Source organism: Myotis nattereri (genome assembly GCF_964212035.1).
Source record: "Myotis nattereri genome assembly, chromosome: 1".
NCBI classification, from domain to species: domain Eukaryota; kingdom Metazoa; phylum Chordata; class Mammalia; order Chiroptera; family Vespertilionidae; genus Myotis; species Myotis nattereri.
The window spans coordinates 208,223,238-208,242,743 of NC_138075.1; the positions used below are offsets into that span (position 1 = coordinate 208,223,238).

The following is a 19,506-nucleotide window of genomic DNA, read 5'->3' on the forward strand; positions in this document are numbered from 1 at the left end:
ACTCATTCCTTCATCAGATAGAAGTTACTATAGATGCTGCAAGGAGGCAGCCCTTACTCTGATTGCTGAGATCAGTGAAGGTGTCTTTGGGGCTGATGCTTGAGCCAAATTTTGAAGGCTCAGTAGACGTTTGCCAGGTGCAAAGCTAATATGTTATTGAGGGAGACTGGTAGTAAACAAGTGAGCAAATAATACATTACAAACTTTAATAATTATAATGTGGAGCTTGCTGTCCTGACAGCATTCTCAATTCATTGGACTGGTAGGGACCAGGTCATAGATGGCACCCCTCAGCAGCCTGGTGTCTGGAGGTCATTGGTAGAGTGGACAGGCCACTGGGCAGAGAAGTATGATCGCCTTGTTTTTACCCCAATGCTGTGTGGCTTAGGCAAGCCTTCTCACTTCTCTGAATCTCACTTCCTACATCTGAAAAAAGATATGGCAGGAAAAGGGGGTGCATCTGAAATGCATTCTCATTCTAGTTGGGTGAAATATCTACACTAATCTACACTAATAAAAGAGAAAAATGGTAATTGGCGTACGGCGATACCATTTTCATTGGCTAATCAGGGCTATATGCAAATTAACTGCCAACTAAGATTGGCAGTTAACTGCCAACAAGATGGCGGCTAATTTGCATATGTAGGCACAATGCAGGGAGGCGAAAGGGAAAGCAGGAAGAAGCCCCCTGCCACTGACAGTGATCTGAAACCCAGGGGGGGGAGCTAAGAGCTGGGGGGCAGGGCCGCCTTTGCCCTGCCCCCCAGCCATGATCAGAGAATCAGGTGCCTTTGCCGCCCTGGCCAGTGATAGCAGGAAGTAGGGGTGGAGCCAGCGATGGGAGCTGGGCACGGTCGAAGCTGGCAGTCCCAGGAGCTAGGGGTCCCTTGCCTGGGCCTAAAGCGAAGCCCACGATCGCGGCGCCCCCTGCTGCCCCTGCAGGTCCCCGCTGCCCGGGCCGGATGCCTAGGCCAGAGGTGTTAGGCCTGGGCAGGGGCGGAGCCTGCAACCGCGGGGAGCTGGGGGTCCCCTGCCCAGGCCTGACACCTCTGCCGGAGGCCTCAGGCCTGGTCAAGGGGCCGATCCGGTGATTGGTGATCAGAGGGTGATGAGGGTCAACTCCTCTGGCCGAGGCATCAGGCCTGGGTGGGGGGTGGAGCTGGGGATTGGGGGGATATGAGGGTCCCCTTGCCCAGGCCTGAGCCTGGGTCAGAGGCGTCAGGCTTGGGTGGGGGGTGGAGCAAGCGATCAGAGGGAGATGGGGGTCCCCTGCCCAAGCATGATTCCTGGGCCAGAGGCCTCAGGCCTGGGCGGGGGCCAGAGCCAGTGATCGAGGGGAGATGGGGGTCCCCTGTCCAAGCCTGACACCTCTGGTGGAGGCGTCAGGCCTGGGCAAGGGGCCGATCAGGCGATCGGAGGGTGATGGGGGTCAACGCCTGAGGGCTCCCAGTATGTGAGAGGGGGCAGGCTGGGCTGAGGGACACTCTCCACCCCCCCCCCCCCACACCCAGTGCACGAATTTCGTGCACCAGGCCCCTAGTGTTGTTATATAAAAAGCTATATAATTGGGTTAACTAAAGCAGCATCCATGGGATAGTAGTAAGTCAATGGTAATTACTAAAGTTTCACAGCAGTCTACATAGATCATTTTTTTATGTTGGTTAAATCGAGCTATTACATTACAAACTATTACAAAGAAAGGAAGCTACAGTCTCTGGTCTTATTTTTTCAGATTGGAGAGTGTGGTAATTCACTCTGAATGAGAAGAGCATTTGGTTCTAGAGATAGCTCCATTTTTGCATTTATCTCTCCTGTAACCAAAGCTGTTTTCATTGCAGTCCTGTTCTTACCGGAATTGATTTCATTGCTCGAGGATCTCTTAGGCCCATGGTTGGCAAACTGTGGCTCGCGAGCCACATGCGGCTCTTTGGCCCCGTAAGTGTGGCTCTTCCTAAGCCTTAGGAGTACCCTAATTAAGTTAATAACAATGTACCTACCTATATAGTTTAAGTTTAAAAAATTTGGCTCTCAAAAAAATTTCAATCGTTGTACTGTTGATATTTGGCTCTGTTGACTAATGAGTTTGCCGACCACTGTCTTAGGCTAAGGAAAGAGAGATGAATGTTCAATGCCATCCTAGAGAAGAAAAATGAGAGGGCAGCTCTCATGGAATCAAAAGAACGGTGGACTTGGAGTCAGGGACCTGACTTCAACTCTCACTGCTTCCACCTATTAGCTGTTTCTGAACCTCACTTTCCGCATCCATTGTAGGAATGAAAACCCGCTTCTCACCTGGTGGTTGTGAAGATTAAATGAACTCAAACATTCATCAAATAGTTGTGACGATTAAATGCATTCATGCATTCATCAGATATTTATGGAGCACCTACATTATATATAAGAGGCACTGCAGATATAGTGGTGAAGAAGACAGCACCCTCAAGGAGTTTCTAGTGTAGAGGTGACCATAGGTTTGACTAGTAAGGATGCAATGAATGTTACTCACTTCCAGCGTCATGGGGTTGGATGATGAGTAGAAGTCATCTTTAGATCACAAGTACTAGGAGGCAGGAAGAGTGTTCAGCGTGGGAAAAAATAAGATGATGCTGATGTCCTCATTGGTGCTGGCTGACTCAACAGTGAAGGAGTTGGTGACAGGCTTGAAGTAACTGTGAATTCAGTAAGATCATATTTCAGAGATAGCGTTTTCCTGAAAATGTTTATCTTGGTAAAATTTCTCCCAAACATAAAGAAGAGCCAAAAATCATAGTTAATTTCTTTTTAGTTGTGAACTAACAACTCAAATTGAGCTCATTTCTGTGCGTCTTTTTCCAGAACATGGAATATTTAACAATACTTGGGGTAATTTGCCTTTCAAATCTCTCTAGTGTTCTGAGTCATGTCATGTTTTATTACATCTCAAGCTACTTCTGAAAATCTGAATGACATAATTGGTCTTTGTCAAACATTATTTCTTAAGCGTCTTTAGGTGCTTTGTGGCAATTAAATTCACCTCAACTTCTGTAAAGATACAGGTTGACTAGGTTGTTACCTGCCATTTATCTATGACCACCCACTGAAGCCTGTTATTAAACTAAATAAGAGAAGAAAGGAGGTGCTGTAGCTTAAAAATTAGGGTTTCAAATGCTAGTGATTACAGGGAATGTGAATTTTGCACTTGAAGCAAAATTTAAAAGATATTATTTGGTAAACTCCAGGTCCAATCAATATGTTCTATTTTTTCCTATTGTGCTGTCCAATGTGGTCCTCACTAGCCATTTAAGTTCAATTTAAATTAATTAAAACAAAATATAATTTAACATCCAGTTCCTCATACTCCTAGCCACATTTCCAGTGTTCAATAGCCACATGGTACTAGTGGCTATATATTATACAGTACGGAAATGGAATATTCTTGTTATCACCAGAAGTTCTTCTGGATTTCATTGCCTTAGATAGGCTAGTGGGTAAGAAGAATTAAGAAGCATCCTGTATGAAATGGGATTTTCTTTACTTCAGTCTTGAGAAGAACATGAGGAATTTTTAAAGTTACTTCTAGAAATACATCCTTAAAAACGTAGAGATGCAGCGAATGGTTAATGAACAAGTGTATTCCTCATGGCATTATTATAGGAATTAAAGTAGAAGTCCACAGGAGTTAATGGTTTACGGTTACTGACGTCATGTTTTGAGAGACTGTTTAATGACATGAGAATATGCTAATGATATTAGTTAAAAAAAACCACACACACACACACACCTCTCAATACATTATGATACCCAAATGTATGCAACATGGTAACTTCTCAGTCATTAGCTAATGGTGCTTTTTATTCTTTTACATATTTGTTTTCAATAAGCATGAACTATTAAGTTGCTAGAGGAAAAGTATTTTTTAAAAATACAAATATTTGAGGTTTGGAACAGGTAGTGAATAAAATCTAAGGCACAAAACAAACTATGGGTGAATTCCTATTTTTGTCTCAGTGAGTAATGGAAAGGTTGCTGACATTAAAAGCGTTTCGATAGCAATCTCCAGGTCTAGGATCTGTCTTCAGGCTGAGTTCATTCTTGTTACCCATCAGGGATCTAATGAGTGTGATTCAGATAAAAGTTTGTGGGCTGGCAGCACTGCAGAAGGTGATATTAAAGCAAATAGCAATGTGCCAGGCCATCTGTAGATCAGAATAAGAAAATGGTTTCAAACAGAAAAATCAAAGTGTCACAGGATAAAAAGCAACTTAGTCCAAAAGCTCACCTTTATTGAACTAAAAATAATCAAGTCACTTAAAAGAACCATTTTCTTTACTTAATTTTGATGATTTCAAAATTTACATCTTAAGTTTTTTACAGGTAAGTTGGATACAATCAGCTTTAGCAAGCCCTTTCTCAATGCTCAGACAGTTCTTAGCTATCATTTCATGGATGATTCAGCCTTGTGGAAATTTTAGCAGCTTTAGGATGGATCTCACACACTCCACATTTTAGATATATTTATAACACATGCATATGATTTCTATAAAGACAAATGGAACATGTACATGCATAAGTACTTTAATGCTTGCTATTATAAATCAAACTTTATAGAATTTTCTTCAACCTTTGCTTTTCAAGGACTGTACCACATACATGGACATTTTGGAGTTATTTAGAGAATGTAAAAATGTAAGCAGTTGCAAACGTTATTAATGAAGTGACTTGTTTAAAGGTTAAATTCCTAGCGAAAATAAGAATATCTTTTGGGAGAACCGACAGTGAGTTGTTGAATCAACTGCTTAAGAAGAGTCCAGAAACAGAGTTCTCCAAGCAGCATTTTGCTCCTTCATGGCCATGACCAGATTGCTCATCACTCCTGACAGCCCTCAACTCTAAGAGAAGGAATGAGGAAACAAGCTGCACTGCATTTGCAAATACCAATTTTGAGTATGAAGCTTTAATCAGTGGAATGCAGGTGTTAGGAATATTGGAACTAATTTTTTTTTCTTATACTTCCAACTCAGAAATTATGATAAGGTTTAGCAGAGAAAAACATCATTATTCATCTCTTCTTGAGTTCCCTGGAACTTGGCATCATGATCTGGCTTAGGTTGTCATATAAAGTCATACGGCTTATCGTGGATCTGCTGAATTTATTCACATCACAGAGAAAGTCCGAGACACTATGTGAACACATTTATTGGTGCACGATGGGACCATGGCACTGCGCTCAATACCAGGACTGCAGTGACAGATAAAACCTGCTTCAGCATTTGTAACCTGATGCTGTTTTTCTCATAATTTGGGTGATACGATATGGGGACCATCTTCTAATTTCTTGGGAGAGAGAATGGGGAAAAAGAGGGTCTGGTCAGTGCATCCATATCTTTGTTTTGGTCCCTGCATCAGTATTGATGATGACTGGACTCTTTGAAAGTTGAGGATCCTTTTCCAAGACTCTGTGAGCCCTTGCTGGTCTAGACCCCAGCACTACATTGGTGTTCAAAGGCAATAGCTTTCAATTCATGCTGACACAACCAGATGTTCTTTTCAGAGCAAGACCCATGGAGCTGGGTTTAAGAAGCTTTCGGTCTCGTGTCTCTCCACTAACCCTCCAAGAACCCTTGTAGAGGTTGAGTTACCTAGTTGTGTTAGTTTCTTATTGCAGCTGTGACAAGTTACCTCGAATTTAGCAACTTACACAGAACAACTTTAGTATCTTACAGTTTTGTAGGTAGAAATAGGAAGTGGGTCTCCCAGGGGCTAAATGAAAGCATGAACAAGGCTCCTGTTCTTCCTGGGGGATCTAGGAGCGAATGTGATCTATTGTCCTTTCTAGTGTGTAGAGGCCTCCCACATTCTTTGGCTCCTGGCCTCATTCCTCTGTCTTCAAAGCCGGCAACATGGCACTTGTCTGTGTCTTTCTTCTCTCTGATTAGTCACATAGGTCTCTGATTACTGTTATTGTTTGGCTGGCTTCTTCCACTTATAAGTCCCCTTCTGCCCTGGCCGGGTTGGCTCGGTTGGTTGGGCATGATCCTGTACACCAAAGGGTTGTCGGTTCGATTCCTGGTCATAGCACATGCCGGGTTGCCAGCTCGATCCCCAGGGACAGCAGATCGATGTTTTGCTCTCACATCAACCTCTCTCTCTCTCTCTCTCTCTCTCTCTCTCTCTCTCTCTCTCTCCCTTTCTCTCTAAAAATCAATAAAAATGGCCTGGAGGCAGCTCCCTTTTGCTGAGGGCAAGTTCCAGAGAGCCCTGGGCTGAGGACCTTGAGGGCCATTCTTCCAGCAGCAGGGGGAAACAGAGGCATGCCCCTGGGTGACTCCTCCCACTGTCACTTCACTGATGACACCACCTTTCCAGGGCAGGCATCCTGTCTGCCAGGGAGAGGGAGGAGTTTGTAATATTTCAGACAACTGGACTTTTAATTCATGTCTAAAGTAGCTTTTATTACCTTGAAGGTAGCAGGAAAATCATGGGGCTTGCTCTATTTTTCATTCATGGGCAAGGAAAGAAATACCCCCACAGAAGGCATGTACAGAAACGTGTATCTAGATAACTAGCTAGATAAGCTTGCTTACATCCCCCAAGCCTTGGTTATAACTGCAGCTGTTTCTAGAGAAGCAGCATCAGAGAAGATAATCTTTGCATAAGAGCATTCCTCAGTGGGTATGGTCATGCAAAGGCAGGCCTGACTCAGTGCTTCCACGTGACTGTGTGTGTGTGTGTGTGTGTGTGTGTGTGTGCCTAGGATCCCTTTGGCAGCCTGGCCTAGTTCTATGGAAACTCTTCTCAGAGTCATATTTTCAAATACATAAAACAGAGTACAAGGAAAACCAATTTTTAAAAAATTGTGATATGGTGATATCATACTATGTTAGTGCAGTTTTGGTAATATTATTATACTTAAAATCCTTTTATTTTTGAAATATTAATGTTTATTCATGTAATCTATACTAATAAAAGGGTAATATGCTAATTAGACCAGACATCTTCTGGATGTCCTTCTGGACAAAACCACAGTGGCAGGGGCCGTGGCAGAGGCGGTTAGGGGAGATCAGGTCAGCAGGGGAGGGCAGTTAGGGGTGACCAGGCCATCAGGGGAGGGCAGTTAGGGGTGACCAGGCCATCAGGGGAGGGCAGTTAGGGGTGACCAGGCCAGCAGGAGAGGGCAGTTAGGGGCAACCAGGCTGTCAGGGGAGGGCAGTTAGGGGTGATCAGGCAGGCAGGCAGGTGGGCGGTTAGGATCCAGCAATTGGAGAGGGTGCAGGCCGGCTGAGGGACTGGATTGAGGAAACCCCCCGCCGCCCTCACCCTCCCTTTGCACGAATTTCATGCACTGGGCCTCTAGTATTATTATATGTAATGTCATTTTTCTTGAATAATTGGTGTTTATTGCATGTAACATTATCATATTTTAAATTGTTTTTCTTGAGATATTAAAAAATTGTGATATGTGTGCTGCATCACACATTAAATGACAAGATTTTAAGTAAAAATCTTGTCATTTAACATGTAATTTTAAGTTTCAGAGTAATTTCAAAATAATAATGGGAATAAATAATATTTTGAGTATCTGCATACCTATAATTAATATGAAAGCATCTTTTTAAAAAATATATTTTATTGATTTTTTACAGAGAGGAAGGGAGAGAGATAGAGAGCTAGAAACATCGATGAGAGAGAAACATCGATCAGCTGCCTCCTGCACATCTCCTACTGGGGATGTGCCCGCAACCCAGGTACATGCCCTTGACCGGAATCAAACCCGGGACCTTTCAGTCCGCAGGCTGACGCTCTAATCCACTGAGCCAAACCGGTTTCGGCTGAAAGCATCTTTGATTTTTATTGGTGACAGTGTTGTTGGTATGGTAGTCTGTTGCCTACATTCATAGTTGAATGAAATGCTAAATTCCACTTCAAGATTACAGAAAATAACAATGTAAACCTGGATCCATCCCCTAAGCTGCCTTCTTCAGTTTTACCCCTGGGCTGCTAGGCACAGTTCAAGAGCATTGTTCAATCGTGCAGATTGGCCCATCAAAAATTCATGGCTCCAACTCCAGCTCTACCCTCGTGATGCACAGCAGTGCACACACTGGCAGCTCTCCCGTTCTCTTTGGTGGCCATAAACCTTTACCACTCTCAGAATCTCTGAGAATCAGCAAAAAGTGCCCCTTCCTCCAGCTAGTTTGTTCTGATGTTACTGCACAAACTGGAGACCTCTGCCCTGAGGGTGAGGGAAACAGGGCTGCCACACTGCCAAGGGGAAGCATCCCTGGCTGCACACATATTTGTGTCCAAGTTCTTCTGACCTGTGAACTCCCCTCCCCTGCCTTTGGGTCCCCACTGCACACTGTATGCTTTCTCTGTCCCCATCCCCAGGGAAAGAGACGCAGGGGTGGAGTCTGGTCAGCATGAATCAAGCTTCTGTGGGTGAGAGAAGAAATCTCAAGGGATGCTCAGAGCATGATGGACACAGGACACAGGCATATGGGTGCATGAACAGCAGTGAGAGTGCACGTGTATACCCTTCCAAATGGGCAAGGCCTTGTGTGCAGTGTGGGTTTTTATGCAGGTAGAGGCTCTCCTCTGCTTTTCCAAGATTTAATCAAGAGGTTGAATCTCTTTCCTTCACATCCTGGGATAAATTAATATATGATACCCTTGTGCAGTACACAATCTGGACACCTGTACTGATGACTCAGACCATAGTCTCTTCAAAATCCTTGTATCATTCCCATCTCTTCCATTGTTAGGGGATGGCTTTGCCTCCATTAATATGAACTTCCTCAACTTCCTATTTCCCACCTGCAAATATTTGTTTCTTTCTTCTGTCTTTGCCCTTCAATTTCAGAGCATGAGCTGTCTGCTTTTTCTGCAAAGCTAACACCTATGCTCTTGATCCCATCAGAGGTGTCCTCTGGACTTTGCTGCATTAGTATTCCCTCTTCAATCTTTGTTTCCAGTTATCCTATAACATCAATTCCATTCCATATAAGCCTTCTCTTGACTATGAAGGTCCCATCTACTACTCTTTCTTCTCTCTCAGCCGAGCTTCTGAGAAGAGAACTCTCTACAATCATTTTCATTTCTTCATCTGCTACCCTCTGGCCTCCTCCTCTATCACTCCCCGTAATGTCCATTCACAAGGGTCCTCCATTGCCTCCATGTTGTCTGATTTGCTGGGTAGCTTTTCAGTCCTTATTTTACGGAACTACTCGGCCCATTTGACTTGATGGTCACTTCTTCCTGCAGGAAACTCTTAACTCTATGGGCTTCCATGATACCTTCCCATACAGAGCCTATCAGCCCAACGTCCCTGTCTGATGGGCAGCCCCATGTCCTGAGACACAGAAAACCTACCCACAGCCAATCTGTGGACGTAATGCTGAGCAGGGCCTGGATGGAAAGCTGCCATGGGAGGCCCTGGCCAAGACAAATAAGCAATAAATACGCAGAAGATGGCAGAGACAGAGAGAGAGAGAGAGAGAGAGAGAGAGAGAGAGAGAGAGAGAGAGAGAGAGGGAGAGAGAAATGGGGAGAGGGAGACACAGAGACAGAGACAGAGAGAGAGAAACAGACTCAGAGACAGAGAGAGAAAGAGAGAGACAGAGAATCAGGCTCAGAGATAGACAGAGATGGAGATAGGGAGACAGAGAAGCATGGACTTGCTAAGAGGTAGGAGTGGCAATAATATGTCAGCCCAGAGAGATGGCTAGGGAAGCCTCACTTTCTATATTTACTGTTCCCAGTTCTGAATTGTTTGAGGACTTGGGGCCTGGCCCTTTTCATATCCGCAAGAGCGCTTTACCCCTATAATAAATGTACTGTTTATTGAGCTAGTGTTTAGGTTTCTGTTAATTATAATCCGAAGGAAGCTTGTCTAGGACAGACAACTTGAACTTTATAATTTGTCCTCTTAAATGTACATTTGTGGGTTTAATTGGGCCGGAACCACAAGGTTCCACACTGTGATTCTCTTTTGCCCTTTCCTGAGAACAACTGTATCGATGTGCATACACCTGATTTTGAGTCCCTACCAGCAAATGCTCTGAGTTCCTTAAGCAAAATTTTCAGAAGAAGATATGTTCATGAAACAAAACCCAACATGGCGGTCCAGGAAATGAGGCCGAGATGATGGACACCATCACTAACCTAAGGATCAAATTCCTCTGACATCTACTGAAAATGTCAGTAAAATTCGGACTGCTCTATTTGTAGCTTCTGATGTATGAAGAAAAATAGCTAATTGAGTGATGAACATATTTTTTCTAACTATCCTTAAAACAATCTATTTTGGTGATAGAACCCTTTATTATACTTATGATATAATTCACGGGCATGTGAAATGCTCAGTTCTCCGAAACTATTAATGTCCAGCTGTGACCCACAGTCCTTGCCAACCCATTCTCTCCTCTTTCCCTCATGCATTCTCATCACTGTGCAAGTTCTTTCACTCTGTGCTCATACACTTCCCGTACCTCTCCATTCATCCCTGTACTTCCTTTAGACTCAGCTCAAATCTCACCTGTTCCATGAAGCCTTGCTCAGAGCCTCCAGTTGCAATCCTTATAATCTTCTTGAAATTCCTTTAGGCCAGCGGTACTCAACTGGGCTCAGTTTTGTCCCTCAGGGATATTTGGTAATGTCTGCAGATATTTTTGGTTGTCACATCTGGAGGGACAGTGCTGCTGGCATTTAGTTGGTAGAAGCGAAGGATGTTGCTAAATATCCTACAATCCATAGAAGAGCCACCCAACAATGTCAATAATGTTAAGAAGCCCTACAGTCTAGCCCAGTGGTTTGCGAGCCACCTGTGGCTCTTTGGCCCCTTGAGTGTGGCTCTTCCACAAGATACCATATGCGGGCGTGCACGTATGGTGCGATTGAAACTTCATGGCCCATGTGCAGAAGTCGGTATTTTGTGGAAGAGCCACACTCAAGGGGCCAAAGAGCCGCATGTGGCTCGCGAGCCGCAGTTTGCTGGCCACTGGTCTAGCCTGCCTTTAGCACCATCAACCTTATCATTTGGTTACTCACTATGGTGTGAACTCTAAGGGCTGGATGGGAACTTTAAGAAACCAGTCAGTTGCCCCCCTGAATTTTGTGGGTACGAAGACTGACTGAAGAGAAGCTGCTGAAAGGCACAGAGAGTGCCATTGGCAGGGCTTTATTCCCTGACCGCTGGGCCTTTGACTAGTTCCATTTCACTCTAATGTTGTTTCCTTTCTCCAGGAAGATTGAAAACGTTTCTGCAAGCAAGGGAAGGGTCTTTCATTGAATGTGCAGTGACTCTCCCCTCCAACCTCCTACCCTCGGCCTAGGACTAAGAACACAGTACATACGTGTCAGGTCAAAATAACCCGAGGTTTTATAAAATATCATTTTATTCCCCCGCAAATGCATTTTCTTAAAGAACTGCAAGCTTTTCTCCTGGATATAACCTCTCAGAAATAAAGATGACTACATCTAAGTCACAGGAAAAAGGAATTCTACAGAGACCTTCTGCGGAAGTATTTTCAACAGTAGAGTGAATAGCAGCCAACTGAGTCTTACACATTTAAATGGCGGTGATGAAAATTACCACCTTAGCAGCACAGAGGAAAACAGGAAAGGTTTCTACTAAGGGGAGTAATTAAATTCTTAGAGAGAACTGGAAAATAACCCCCTAAAAAACAAACAAAAAATCAACAAAATACGGAAACTTATTTATCGCCCATTCCCATAAATACATTTTTCTCCTTGGAGAAAAAAATGTGTAAGCAATTGTTGACAATTAAAAAAGGCTAGGTTAAGCATGCAATGACAGAACAAGACTTTATATTGGAAAAGGAGAGCTGACTGACTAGTATTCTGCGTTTTAGAGGCAGAACAGTAGAAGCAGATGAAGTGCAGGCCTGGAGCAAACTGATTCTGGACCGGAGTCTTGGCAGTGCTGCGGAGCAGCTGTGTGACTTGGGGTAAATGCCTGAATCCCTCAAATCCTGGTCTCCGCAGCTTCGAAGTGAGGATCTGTAACAATACTTCCCAAACTATAAACTTGTGAGGATGTGATGAAGGAACACAGGAAAAGTGCTCACCGCAGGATCAGGCTAAATCCAAGCTGTCAGTAAATGACAGCTATTGTTGCAATGATTTCTACCTACTAAGCTTTAAATTTATTTCTGAAATAATGGAAAGACCATTTAGTCTTGTGATGTCAATTTTTACTTCCTCAGAAGAAATAAGAGAACTACTTCATAATACAGAAAAGAACTTCCATGGAATAGGAATCTTCACACTTAATTGCTGGCCAATTTTAAACAATAAAAACTTTTAGATATGCTATGTGGGGCTTTTAAATTGTGTAAACAAGTCTGTAGTTGCAAGTACAGACTTAATTTAAGCTTGAGCTCCTTAATTAATTAATCCTTCCTTCCTTCCTCCCTTCCTTCCTTCCTTCCTTCCTTCCTCCCTCCCTCCCTCCCTCCCTCCCTCCCTCCCTCCCTTCCTATCTTTTCTTTCCTTCCTCCATCTTTCCTTTCTCCCTCCCTTTAACAAGATGTTCAAAGGCAAGTATTTGGGGTTGTGTGACAGTATAAGATAGCTATAGAGAGAGTGTCAAGCATCTAAGTGTTACGGAAAAGTCTGAGAAGGGAAATTTCAGCAACTTGGTTTCCAACCCTGGCTCTTACTAGGTATGAGATGTCAGGCAAGTCACTTAACTATCTCTCATCTGTAAAATAAGGGGCTTGGTAGATGATTACTGAGATTTTCTCCAGTTTTAGATACTGGATTGCATTTTTATTTTTGGAAAGTCACAGCAGACATCCAATTAAATATGTTAAGAATGATTTTGTCTTAAAATTTTTTTAAAAAATTGATTTCAGAATGAGGAAGTGAAGACAGAGATAGAAACATCAACGATGAAAAAGAATCATCAGTCGACTGCCTCCTGCATGCCCCCTACTGGGGATCAAGCCTGCAGCAACCCGGACATGTGCCCTGACTGGAATCAAACCTGGACCTCCTGGTTCATGGGTCCATGCTCAACCATTGAACCACACTGGCCAGGCTGATCTTGTCTTTTTAATAGAAAGTTCAATCTCTGAGAAAAGAGTGAAACGTCATTCAATTTTAAAACGATATTTTACATTTGGAATAGATCTTTTGGTCCAAGCATTTTGCCCCTTTAGTCCCCAAGCCAGAGCTGGCTTTATGGGTGCAGGACCCTACACTTAGAAGGGCTCCATGATTGATTTAACGCTCCACTATTGCCGTCTTGAAATTCTTAACGTTTGAACAAAAGGCCCTGTGTTTTTGTTTTACACTGGGCTCTGCAAATGATATAGCTGGTTCTGGCTATAACTTACAATTTACAGTGTAAGTTCGAAGCACGGGACTCCCTCCTTTTTTGGTGAGAAGCCTACACCGACCTCTTTCCTCTGCAGCCGTTCTCAGTTTTTGTGTTGGTATAAAACTGCTTCACCAGCCAGGCTGCAGGATGTGAGGACAACTGTGCACAGGACACACAGCGCTGCCTTTGACTTCAAAGGGCAGAGGCTCCATCACTCAGCCCAGCCCCCTGCAGGGCTAGAGCCTCTGTCAGCGGCAATTCCCACATGAGTGCAAATGCTTGCAAGGGTCTAGTAGACTGCATGGAGGACTCAGAGAGAAGATAAGAAGTCCTTTGAAAATTCAACGCTGTCCTCAGGCCAAGGAAGTGCTCCGTTCTGTAAACACCCCCAGTGCCCACCCCATGGCCTTATTGGCGTTCTTAAGTATTTTCTCAAGGCGTGACCACCCTGCTACAGAAGTCTCTAAAGTGAAATAACAAATAACTACTCAGAGAAAGGATCCGAGATCAGTGCTTGGGATGATGATTCACCTTGAAAAATCACTTTTGACCCCTTAGTGTGTGCTGTCATTAAGCCAGGCACCGAGGGCCCAGCAGGAAGCAAACTTAATGAAGATGAGCTAATTCCAATTTGTCCCTGAGGCCTGGCCTTCATGGGTTTACTCCCAGCCTGTGAAATGGGGATACTGTCATAGAGCTGATATGAGGATATAAGGAGATAATAAGTGACTATGCACTAGAAGAAATACTTTGTGGAAGTATTTGCAAGGTGTAATGTAGCAGATAATTTTTTTAAAAAGGTGATTTATTCCTGGAGGTATGTACAGGCCCCCCCCCCCTCAATAGGAGTAGCTTAAATGGAAGCAGAGATAGGAAGAAATTTAAATGATTTGCGTTCTCTCAATTTTCAAACAGTGGAATTTGACATCCAGAGCAGCACCCAGGGGAATGCCAGCTGAATAGAGATGCCACCAGAGAAAAAAGAGCGTGCCCACGCCCATGCTAGCCATGTCTGCATCCAGAGCTTCCCGACCCGCTGTTTTCCTTTTCCCACGCCCCCCTGGTACCAGAGCCGGGGAGGGTAAGCTGACTCAGCCCCCGCCCTGGGCTCCCGCGCAGTCAGTCCTCGCAGTGGCGGTAAAACCCGCTCGGAAAGGAAGCGGTCGGGGCGAGAGGGGGCGGGGCCTGGACGCTGTGGGCGGGGCAGAGGGCGGGGCCTTTCCGAATCGGGCCGTTGAAGCTGTGACCACACGGAAAACAAGCAAGCGAGGGGCGGGGCCAGGCTGCGGTGGGCGGTCGGGGGCGGGGCCACGTACTGGCTTCGCGCGGTGCAGGCGGAGCCCGCGGCTGGGCGCGGAGACGCCAGGCGGAGTCCAGGTGGGTGGGGCTGGAGGGGCGGGTCCAGGGCGGGGTTCGCCGCGCGCGGGGGCCGAGCCTGGCCAGTCCGCGCGCCCGCCAGCTCCAGAGCGGCGCGGTCTGCCGGATCCCAGGACGCGGCGCTCGGGGGAGAGGGCGAAGGGACGCGGCGATGGCCTCGCGGGGATTCCCGGATTTCGCCGTCCTCGCCGCCGCGGTCTTTGTGGCAGGCACCGTGAGCTCGCCGCTCGTGGGCCCGGGTGAGTTTCCCGTCGGTGCTGGGGCTAGCCGGAGGAGCGAGGGATCGAGACCGCCGCCCCGCGGCGCCCCGCGCAGCTCCAGTCCGGGTTCAGCCCCCGGCGCCGGCGCTGCACTCCGGGCTGTCCCGGGCGGCCGCGGCGCGTGGCGCTGGCTGGGTCCCCCCTTCGCGCCGGCAGGGCTCCCGCCTTCACGCCTCCCGCCGGCTCCTCTGAGGACCTGTTACCCCCGTCCCTGCCTCTGAGTGGTCCCCGGTGCAGGGACCCGGCCGGGGCTTGCCTTCCTCTGGGGCGCCTCCTCCGGGCAGGCACCCCGGAGCCCCGCGAACCCTTTGGCTGCAGCCCTCGCCCTCCAGGGCTCCGCGAGCGGAAGATCGTGACAGCGGAGACCCGGTGCGCTATCGCCGTCCTCCCCCTCGCCACCCCCCCCCCCCCGCGGCCCTTTTCTAATTTAAAACCTTGGGCCGAGTTTCAATGTCTTCACTTTCCAAGTTTTAACTTATTTTAGTGGTTGGTGAGTTCTTGTAACAGGTTGGGGGATTTCAGATGTCTTCTGACATATCCTGTATAAATCAGGCTTGGAAAAAGGGAAGACGCGTTCGTGAACGTAACAGTTTTTGTTGTTGTATTTTTTTTTTCTTGAGAGGATTCCTGTCACCACAAAAGGAACCTTCTGAGGTCAGAGCAGGAAGCCGCCCGCGGAGCTGATAAAAGTGTTGCCGCCAATGATGAGCTTAGAGCAGGCATTTTTAATGGAAACCTAAGAGGATCTGTCACTTGTCCTGTCGCAAACTCTTGTTTTTATATAACTGTAGGCACCAGGGATGCCTTGCCACCATATTCCCCCTCTTAATGGCCACCTCGCTGAGTGGTTTAAAAATAATAATAAGCGTATGTATACCTTCTTGGCCAATTGGGGTTTCCACGACCTGGAATCTGACGTCAGCAAGCGCTTCTCAGCTTGAGCAGCTCCTCTCCAGGTCCCGGTAATAAGCATCTGGAAGCCTTCCAGCTGTGACCGTCTCCTCCATAGAAACACACGCGCTGTTCTTCACAACGGAGAAGAGTCCAATGACAGCTTTTAAGCCGGCTTGTCACTCCGGCCTTTACTTTTTCACAGAAACCAGAACATGTTAGGAAGGAAGCAGGGTGGATAGTGTATCTCCCCGGAGTCTGTATTAGCAGACCTGTATTTCCCTTGGCCATCCTTCAGGGGGACCTGGCTGCTAGTGACGTGCGTGCGTTATGTATTGGCTGGGAGATTTTGGTTGGTCGCCTGCGTTTCATTGCTGAGACAGGTAGGTGCCTTACCAGGTTCAAAGGGGGACCTGAGGGTGTCAGTCCTGAGAGATAACAGAGCCAGTTGCTCCAGAATTTGAAGAGTTTCACCGGGGCGTAAAATTCAGCACCTGATGCATGTAATCCTCCATCCACACGAGAAATCCACCCCCTCGAGTAAGATTGTGTTTCCATGGATCTCTGAGCAGCACCCAGGAACATAAGAAAACTCTCACCTAAACTGCACAGTAACCTTTTGGGTGAAAGGGAACACTCGGGAAGCATAAGGTATCTAAAAAGGAAAGGGAACAGAGTACAGATTTGCCAGGGTGCCCTGAGGCCTGACCAGTCAACAGCGGTGGCCACCCGCTGGCATCTAAGGCAGTGTTCATGTTTGTTGGGAATGTGAGGACGTAGGGAGAAAGAAATGGGAAGTCATGTTGAGTGCCTGCGACATGCCGGGCTTCCAGTTGTGCACTTCATATGCATTTTTATACTTATTGCTCAGAGTCCTAGGAAGTTGTAGTTTCCAGTGAGGCAATGGAGGCCCAGAGCAGTTAAACAATTGGCCCAGCGTCACATAGCTAATATATCAGTCAGCATTTAATCAGAGGAGCAGAATCACTGGGAGGTGTGTGAGTGTTTATCTCTATGTATCTCTATCTTTGATAACCTAGCCAGCTTACTTCCAAAGTTCATTCATTCTCTTTCCACTGTACCCACAGGTCCCCCAGAGAGAAAATAGAGCAGAAGTCTTGTTGAGATTGTAAGACAGGGAGTTGAGGACATTTTAAAATTGTAGGCATGGGCTTATCAGAAGGTGGGAAGCAGAGGAAAGTAGAACAGGGAATTTCACAGTGGGTAGTGGCAGTGTCTTTCACTTCCTGCCTAGTAGGTGAATCTCATTAAATTTCTGTCTTCTCAGTAGCAGCATTTGAAACTATATACGGCAAGCAGCAGAAGGGATGATTTTCCACATCTTGGCTTATTTATGTCCTTCAGTTCTCTGGTTACTCAGCCTTTGGGTTTATTTGTTTCTCTACCAGACAGTGAGCACAGCCTCCTAGTAAGGAGTGAGTGGCGAAGGGCCAGGGGCTGGCGCATGAGAAGTGCCCTGTCCCTGAGCTCTGAGGGCTGCCTTCCAGCCTCCTCTCTCCTCATTGAGATGCTAAAGATAAGCTTTATTAAATTCTGTTTCTCCTTTGGCCAGGTAGCTACCCAGATGTACATAAACATCAGTAGACAGAATATTTTGAAAAAGCACCCCTTGGAGTTGAGGCTTTCCAAGTCCAAATTTAATTTAAAGAGGAAATGGAAAAATTTGAGAAGTGCTTGTTATTCCCTCTCTTCCCCTCTTTCCACCCTGGCCTCCCAGATAAATCAATCAATCTATTTGGGAGTAATTGAATTTGAATGAGAGAGGTCAGATCTCTATAGAAGCAAAAATTTTCATTGTTACTTTTCAAAAAATTGTTTGGCTCTGATATTGAAGCTTAATTATATATTGAGAAGTTATTTAAAACTGACAAAAGTGATTTAAATTGTCATTGATTAAAACTATTTTGTTGAGTGGTTTCTAATTTTTTTAGGGCACTTCAGCAGTTGGTCAAGATTTGATAGGCTGAAAGCAGGTGGAATAAGGAGTGTGGTGTGGCTACCAAAGACTAAAATTGGAGTATGGAGTTAATTCACTGTAGGCACTCTTTTTAGAGGAAGGAATGCCATGTTTATTATTTCTGTTTTGTGACAGGTTCTGGTCTGTGTACTCAGGTTATTTAATTCTTACAACATCCTGTCCTATACTAAATACTAGAATAATTTTTTTAGATTTATTGATTTTAGAGAGAGAAACATCAATTTGTTGTTTCACTTACTCATGCATTCATTGGTTGATCCTTTAAGTACTAGAATAATTTAAATATTCCTTTTTTTTATAGATGAAGAGATTTTGTCTCTGAGAAGTTAGCTTGAAAATGTCACTTAATAAAGTATATGATTGTCTAACCACTATTCTATACACCTGAAACTAATACACAATAATATTGGATGTAAACTGTACTTGAAAAGTAAAATAAAAATAAAAAGTCACTCAGTTATGCTAAGTGAAATAAGCCAGTCAGAGAAAGACAAGTATCACATGATCTAATATGTGGAATCTAATGAACAACATAAACTGACAAACAAAATAGACCCAGAGACACTGAATCATGCAACAGACTGACGTATTTCAGAGGGAAGAGGTGGGGGTGGGAAGAGATTAACCAAAGAATGTATATATATGTCCCATGGACACTGACAGTAGTGTGGTAAAGGCCTGGGGAAAGGGTTGAGGGGGTTAGTGGGGGAAAAAAGGGACAGCTGTAATACTTTCAATAATAAAGATTTTTAAAAAAGAAAAAGTCACTCAAATGTATGTTGGGTTTTGACCTTGGTTAGATCTATTCAATTCTGAAGCCTGTTCTTATTATATTACTAAATCATTTTGTTTTTCTTTCAAGTAAGACTTTTATTCTAAGATTTATAAAAGAAGCACTAAGGGTAATGGCAGGATACAGTGGAAAGAGCATCAAGTTCTAAGTCAGAGACCTAGACTTGAAGTCAAAAGTGAATAAGAGCCCCTACCACTTTCAGGAGTGTGGCTTTCTGCCTCATTTTCTTACCTGTAAAATGGGCCTGTGCCAACTCCTATTTTTATCTACCTTATTGGCTGCCAGTAGGGATCAAATGAGCTATTGTCTCTGAAAGGTCTTAGCAAATGGCAAAGTGGCATATACCTTTTAGCCTGTGTATCTTTTTTTCTGTATTTCTTCCACAAAGTGCTCATCAGGTTGGACTTATATTACACTGTCAGTCAAACTATCTAATAAATGTATACCACTCATATTGTAAGCCTTTCATTCTTTAAGTGGTGATGGTTTTGCAATGATGGGTTCATTGGAAATATATAAAAGCCCAAAGTGATGCTTCAGATTCATGAGTTTGCTGCCACTGACTGGGAGTTAAGGAGCCAAGTCTTCTTTTCCCATTTTCCCTCTGCTAAAATACAGTGCTCTGGGTATTCTTGGAAAGTTCCCCACAAGATTTAAAGTTCGGAGGGAGGGGGTCTCATTACTTCAAGGCACTGGCCACTGTTAGTCTATGTTACTCTGGTCTCTATATACAGTATTTTTTACTTGGATAGGATCATAATGCAAATATAATTTTGTGTCCTATGTTTTTCACTTAATGTTTGTTATACACGAAGGTTCTCCATTTCCCTACATTTAAAAAATGGCTGCATCATAATCTATTGTA

At 44.8% G+C, this 19,506-nt stretch overlaps 1 protein-coding gene across 3 annotated transcripts in view; it reads left to right on the forward strand.

The window, feature by feature from the left end:
* The first annotated feature begins 14,724 nt into the window (after positions 1 to 14,724).
* The window catches only part of RELL1 (RELT like 1), a 74,276-nt gene continuing 69,494 nt past the window's right edge, over positions 14,725 to 19,506 (forward strand). For 2 of the 3 annotated variants that reach the window (XM_081097698.1, XM_081097700.1), the window contains exon 1: positions 14,725 to 14,937. In XM_081097698.1, coding sequence (XP_080953824.1) covers positions 14,850 to 14,937 — 88 coding nt within the window. In that variant the 5' untranslated portion in view covers positions 14,725 to 14,849. The remainder of the gene's footprint in view (positions 14,938 to 19,506) is intronic. The other variant, XM_081097699.1, reaches the window with a different exon arrangement.